This window comes from Convolutriloba macropyga, chromosome 2 (genome assembly GCF_964194025.1).
Source record: "Convolutriloba macropyga chromosome 2, txConMacr16.3, whole genome shotgun sequence".
In the NCBI taxonomy this organism is placed as follows: domain Eukaryota; kingdom Metazoa; phylum Xenacoelomorpha; order Acoela; family Convolutidae; genus Convolutriloba; species Convolutriloba macropyga.
The window spans coordinates 57,621,861-57,629,253 of record NC_134469.1 but is presented as its reverse complement, the minus strand read 5'-3'; the positions used below and the strand labels follow the sequence as shown (position 1 = coordinate 57,629,253).

The 7,393-nt window shown below is 37.9% G+C and overlaps 1 protein-coding gene across 1 annotated transcript in view; it reads right to left on the bottom strand.

The window, feature by feature from the left end:
* Positions 1–6,782, bottom strand: part of LOC142335372 (diaminopimelate decarboxylase-like) — a 22,990-nt gene extending 16,208 nt beyond the window's left edge. Inside the window, exon 1 of the mRNA XM_075383836.1 lies at positions 5,726–6,782. Within this exon, the coding sequence (XP_075239951.1) occupies positions 5,726–6,529 (804 nt within the window). The 5' untranslated portion in view covers positions 6,530–6,782. The remainder of the gene's footprint in view (positions 1–5,725) is intronic.
* Positions 6,783–7,393: the final 611 nt, after the last annotated feature.

Below are 7,393 nucleotides of genomic sequence, written 5' to 3'. Positions count from 1 at the left end.
ATTGTCAAATCTGCAAATTATTCGCCAAGAGAATTTGTTTGTCAGGCTGAATTGAGTTGTGAAAAAGTGCCAGTATGCTTTTGTGATAGTGTGTTTGTTTAATTTGCCTCCAAATTTTTGAATATTGCTATTTACAACGTTGTACAGTTGTTTCGTTTGGTGGAAGAAGTTTTCATCGGAATTGACTAGTCGGTTATTTTCGATTTTCAGTTCACCTCTACAGTGTTGCCTTGTCCTCTCGTCTTCAAGGGTTTTAAAATCTGTCGGAATGTCAAATTTATTACGTGTAATAGCTAGGAAGAGGAGAAGATCATGCAGTTAAACGTAGTGACAGAGTGGGAGGAGTTTTAGGCTAATGAGACGTTCTTTGTAACTTTGAAGTGAGCTTCCTAGAATCCATTTAGTAGCCATGATATGCATTTTTTCAATTTTGTACATGTTGGTGCGGTTTGGCAACCATGGTGAGTAGTACGTCAGTATTGGAACAAAATAACCAGTATAGAAGTTCATTTTGGTTGACGTTGAGCTGATTGCTGACATATTTCGTTTTATTTGGAAAAAAGCACTGGTCGCTTTTTTCACTCTGTGGTCGCAGTTGCCTTGCCATGAGAGATTTGATGTAATTATTAAACCAAGGTCTTATTGGGATTCAGTTGGTTTTACTTCCTGGCCACACGTAGATGTCGTGAGATTACCTCTAACATTTAACAACTTGCATTTGTTCGCATTTAACTCCATTCCACTCTCTCGGCACCAGTCTTCAAAATTTTTTGCACTTCTGTCCAGTTTTGCCTGATCATGAACAATGAACTTATAGTCGTCTGCAAATCCAAAACCTTCAATATCCGGGTTTGCATCTGGCAAGTCATTTATAAAACTTAAGAACAGTAGTGGTCCAAGTATGGAACCTTGTGGGACTCCACTTGTTACGTTCTCCAAACTTGAATAACAATTTCCAATTTTGACAAATTGTTTTCTATCTTCTAAGTAAGAGTGCAAGAGTAATAATGTATTTCCTCCTACATCAAAACTTTCGAGTTTCTTTATGAGAAGGTGTGGTACTTTATCAAAAGCTTTTGCAAAATCTAAGTAGAGGATACTAATGTCGTCCGACGAAATTGTGTCAAATTTGCGATAAACTGTGTCGAGAAACAGTAGAAGCTGAGTGGTTGCCGATCTATTATTTTGAAAGCCGAATTGATTTTCGTTTAATCTGTGACGACAATGATAATATATTTCGTCAAAAATCACTTTATCAAAAATTTTGGACACAAAACAGAGTAAACTAATGGGTCTGTAGCAATTCACTGCTGCTTTGCTTCCCTCCTTATAGATGGGAGCTATTTGACTTATTTTCCAGATAGAAGGGAATTTTCCTTTATTGGACATTATTTGAAAAAGAAGGACGAGTGACTTGCTCAAAGTTGCTGAGCAAAACTTAAAAATTATGTTACCAAAGTTATCGGGCCCTTTTGACTTGTTGAGTTGTAGTTAACTTGATACATCTGTTATCAATTATTCTGTTATATGCAGAGAATCAAGTTTTCTCCTCAAGACTGCTGGTTTGTAATTAACTTTGTTACTGTACACTTTTTGGAAGAATGAATTAAAGAGTTGTGCTTTGTGTTGATTGGTTCTAGCGCTCGTGATTGCATAGTTTACAATGAGTGATATGGAAGGACTCTTTCTTATTGCCCAAAGATATTTCTGTATATTACTGAACCGTCGCCCTGCGAAAAATTCGGATTCAAAATTTGACTGATCTTTCTCCATTTCAATTAATATTTGTTTTTCAAGCTTCTTTATTTTGAGGCTCCTGCTCAGATTCATTATCTGCCATCGTTTCTTTTTAGTTTCCAGTTTCTTGATTAGATGGGATGTTGATGGTGTTACCCACGGGAGAAGTGAGGCTCGATGCCGCGTGACTTTAGAAATGTTTGCTTCGAGGATTTTGTTTATCCATTTGTACCATTCTTGAACCAGGACGTTCACATTGCTGTAGCAGTACGGATCAAAAGGTGATTTTGTTATTTGCTCATTTAGGTGCTCCCAGTTTGCTCTTTTGAAAGCAAATTTAACATCTCCAGCAGATGCGTGGGGATGGATGAACGTGCTCAAGTAAGTGCAGATTGGGATGTGATCAGAGCAAGGTTTTTGATTTGTGGAGTATTTAGAAAAAAGATTATTGTCCAAGTCGCAGCTTATAATTGGGTCGAGGGTGTAGACCAGGACTACATCAAGTTGTCTCTTAGCAATGTTTGAAAAAAATTTAAATCAAACAACTTTTCAATGAATGCATTCTCATAATCATCACTTGAGCTCATTGATTCCCAGTCAGTTTTGGAAAAATTTATATCTCCTGTCAGCATCAAGTTTTCACACATCTGATTTGAGCGTGTTAATTCAATTTCATAAAGTACGTTTGATAGTTGTGCAGATGACCATAGGAATGGACTTCCAGTGGGTGGATTGTAGACACAGCAGATTAGTATAGGTTTTGGTTTAGTGTAGATTTTGATTGCCACATAATCGTCACGTACTATGCTTAGTTTTACTTGCTCATGTTCAATCGAATTTCGGATTCCTATTAGAACACCGCCATGTTTAGAAGTGACCATATCTGTGTCCCTATCGTTTCGATATATGCTGTAATTTGACAAGAACAAGGCAGTATTTGGCACATGTGGTGTGAGCCAAGTTTCTGTCAGACAAAGAAGATCGTATTTCAAAGTCGCTCTTGCGTTTGAGAATGCCATTCTTCTTTCTAGGCTTAGAAGGCTTCTGACGTTAAACGTTAGCATTTTGATTGAGGTTAGTCAAGACCCATCTTCATCTTCTGAGGAAGAGTCTTCAGTGTTTGGGTTGGAGTCGGTGTTGGTCACCTATGCAGCATTTACCTTTACGTCAACTGTTAGATTTCGAATACGAATTTCTTTGCGATCAAATTTATTTTCTTCTATTAGTTTTCGGCGGGTTTTCAGACATTCGTTTTCTTTTTTAGCATCGACTGGTGACAACTCAGGGATCACGAAGACTTGCTTGTTGAAATCCTTTAAGCGATAAGCAGATTTCAGTACTAAGTCTTTGCTGATTGGGTTTTCTAGATGTATCAAAAGGGTGCGTGGGACTGTCTTTGTGGAGTCGTATCTTCCAATGCGGTGAATTTTGCCAAGTTTCTTGTCTTCGATATTGAGAAAGTCGAGCACCTCTTCTACAGCCGCCATCTCAGCGTGAATTCGCTCATCGGCCGATTTTGACGTGAGCTCTGGTACTCCACGGACGCGAATACCAAGTCCGTCATTTGATTTTGTACTATGAAACGCTGTTTTAGTCACACCTTTTGTTACATTTCCAAGAGACTGGGCTTAACTTTTTGGTTTCTTCAGTTCACTGAGGTCAAGTTTTACGGTGTCTATCATTTGGTTTGATTCTTCGATACTTTGTGCAAACATTTTCATTTGTTCCTTGATTTCAATGAGTTGATCATCAATTTTAGAGGTTTTATTGTCAATGGCATTGTCTTTGTTATCTTTGCAGTCATTGCAGATGTGAAGGAGATTTTTATCTAATTTGATCAGGACTTCAATGTCGGTCTAATCGAAACCCGTGCCTTTAGAAGTCATACACAAAGTATACAAACTGCTAGTGTCTATGGAACCAATTCTGGCACCGACGACAACGAAAAGAGGAAGTGTAATGAAGAATGAAAAAACCAAAAGTAAAGGAGCCTATGGAACCAATGCTGGCACCGACGGCACGCTTAGCAAATGATTTTATTTAATAAGTAGCCTATGGAACCAATACTGGCACCGACGGCTTTAGTAGATGAAAACGACTAGTTGTCTATGGATCCAATACTGGCACCGACGACAAAGGAAAGGAAAGGATGAAGGTGATGGCGAATGAAAACCAAGAGTTAAGGAGCCTATGGAACCAATGCTGGAACCGACGGCAAGATTAACAAATGATTTTATTTAATAAGTAGCCTATGGAACCAATACTGGCACCGACGGCTTGAGTAGAAAAACGTTACCTTGAATTAGTAGGTTGGATTGAAACAGCCACACTTGCAGAAACTCCTCTCACACTGAAACTCGTCAAGATGACCAGCTACGTTCAAGGCAGTAGAAAAGTTAACAGGGGTTAGAATTTTGTGCTTTAGGATTGAGCCCAATTTACAAAGGGCTAGTTGATTCAGGTGGACGTTGTCGTTGCTAATGTGTTTTTGACTGTTGTAGACTTTATGACTGATGCTTCTGTATACCCAGCTGGCCCTACTGGCGTATTTTTGGATTAAATTGTTAGTAGTTTGGGTCCGCTTTTTGTTATCAGAGGAATCTCCCCAATTCGGTATTCCAATAACGTATTTGCAAGCGGAACTAGCTCGTTTGCTAGATTATTGAGTTCCTCGGCTACTTCGTGAGGTTCTTGGGTTGACGGCAAATCGCCTTTGAATAGGTCGTTGCCGCCAATGAAGATAACAATTCGGCCGTAGGAAAGGGCTGGTGGGAAAAACTCTGAAAGGTGGCGAATTTCAGCACCGAGTAGTGACAAAATATTGAAGTTTGGGAAGTTGAGATCTTTTATTTGGGATGTTTTTTGAGGTCGAACTCTTGAAGACGTGATAGCGCATCTGGGGATATACAGCAACAAAAAGTGCCCGTCAAGCTAGGAACGACGGGTCTTTGGAATATAATCCTGTGGAACCAATGCCGGCACCGGCGGATATGTTTTGTTCAAGTCCTTAGCTCAATTTGATCTGAAATTACACAGTTTGTAAATTTGTTCAGAATCTATTTAATAAGTTTATCACAACAATTAGGCTAACTACTAGTTGTAACAACTACTAGTTTCTCTACCCAAAAATAACCCTCATATATTTTAGGGTTGGAGAAATAATGGTCCGATTTGGGATATTATGTTTAAAATACACAGTTGTTGTGCATACCGTAATCGGTCGCGGTAGTTTATTCGGTGGTGATAGATTCATATTAAGTACCATGGGCCGCTGAGCCATGCTTATGGCGCGCAAAGCACGGTTAAATCAGCTAGTTTAAACAAAAAACGACTGACGTTGGATGAATTGTACTCAAACGAAAGCCAAGGGCCATTTAATCAAGGAGATTAGGCTTAGAAATGTTTTATGGGTGGAAAAATCCCACAGGTGGCGCGTTCAACACACATCCGATGCCAGTCCAACATCTTGCCCACTAAGCTACAAAGGCGCTGATTCTTATTCGCTCACAATGACTTCTATTAGGAATCAACTTATTTCAAACAGAGAGCAATTTCGATCACTCAAAAATGAAGAGTTCAAGCGTCATAAAATTACTCAAGACGTCAAAAAAGTTATAGAACAAAAGCGCAAAAACAGTCAAGCAAAAAAATTTGCCCAAAACACGTTTTCAATTTCATAAAACATCGTTCCAGAGCAATTAAAAATTAGTAAACGTCTAAAAAGTTGTGATTAGAACATACTATACGGTTTCGGTACCCTTTACACCTAATGTTTACATCACTTTCCATCTCAATTCCTACAAAATTTATCGATCTACTGTCCTTTCGATTTGCTGTCTGGTCCCTTTCATTTGGTGAAAATAATTTTGATCAAATAACTTGTATAAATTATACAAGTTATTTGATCAAGATTATTTTCACCAAATGACAGGGACCAGACAGCAAATCACTTTCCATAAGACTTTTACCAGATCAGAAAACTGCTTACCTCTTTAATTTTTTTCACAAATTCCGGAAATAAATCCAAGTGCTTCTTGTAGTCATCATCGTCATATAGAGCAGGAAGGCCTCCACCAATATCGATTGCGATCACTTTCTCTTTATCAATTTTAACATTAATCTCTTCGGCAAGGTCGCATATCTTTTTAATAGCCTCCACCAAACCGTCAATGCCAAAAGCTTGCGACCCAATGTGAATATGCAACGTGTTCAGCCAATCATACATTTCAAAGGATTTGATAATTTCATCCTTGTACAGATCAATTGGAACCCCGAACTTCGAGTTGATGTCAGAAGTGCTTGTTGCTGTTCGCGCTCCAAAGCCCACGCACGGGTTTATACGAAATCCCAAAAATTTTGGAAACACGGTCTGCTCGGCACTCAGTTCAAGAATGATGTCATTGATTCTCGTCAGTTCCTGGAAGTTGTCGGCATTCATATTCACACCTTTTTCCAGAGCAAATCTAATTTCGTCCTTAGTTTTACACGGACTGTCCCAAATAATGCTCTGAGGCTCAACTCCATTTCGTAACGAGATTTCAACCTCAGTCAAAGATGCTGCTTCAGCTCCAAAGTTTAGATTTGGCAAACGTTTCAGCAACTTTGGCAAGGGAGCTGCTTTCACCGCAAAACAATGGAGAAAGCTGACATGCGGAGGAAAAGACTCACGAAACTTTGTCAATACCTTGTCAAAGTAATCAGTATCAAAAAACTGAGCACAGGGTTCAGATTCTGAAACTAAGTTTTGGGTCAAGGCAGCCTTTAGAATGTCACATCTGCTTGTATCGACCATCTCGCTATTTGATGTAATGATAGTTATTCTGATAGTAATAAATAATTAGTAACACAATGTACCTAAAATGAACACAAATAAAAAGAATTCAACTAACTCTCAATTAGTTGTTTTGCGAATATGACCGTCTCATTATTAAAAGTTCACGTCACAAAATAAGTTCACGCTTCAAAAAGGCTTGTTATAATCTAAACGTAGTTTGTGCATGGTTAATTGATTAATTAACTTTGATTATACATAGGCAGGAAGATGAATCAGATAAATTCTGAATAAACAAGTGTTGTGTAGTAAACTCATTCAGCTCCAATTGGCTTGTGATTTTTTGCAAGTTTCTCAAGCACAAAAACCCCAAATCGCAAGTGTTTCAGACACCATTGACACCTTAACTTACTTTACAAACCATTTATGAAAATTGGCCGAAATCCCATCTGAAAAATTATTAAAAATATTAGTATGAAAAATAATCCAGTGACATAGTTTGCATGAAGTTCCATGAAATTGCAATTTAACATAACCAGTAAGAGACAATAAATACCCAATTGTCCCTTGTCTGGCAATTTACATAAAATTGAGGCAGCGTTCATGTCTAACAAATCAGAATCCAAAGTTTCAGTTCCTAAAAACTATAATTTTATTAACAATAAGAATTTTATAACAGCAGAACAGTTTCTTATAACAGACTGCTTCGATCATTTTCTATAAAAAAGCAAAGAAAATAAACAATCAGAAAACCATCCGACGCAATCAATCAATTGCGAAGTAAAGAGCCAAGATAACTACTAAACTAAGAACAAAGAATAAAAGGAAAGATGCATTCTCTCAAAAACAATTTTCATCCAAAATTTGTAATAAATTTTCTTCTGG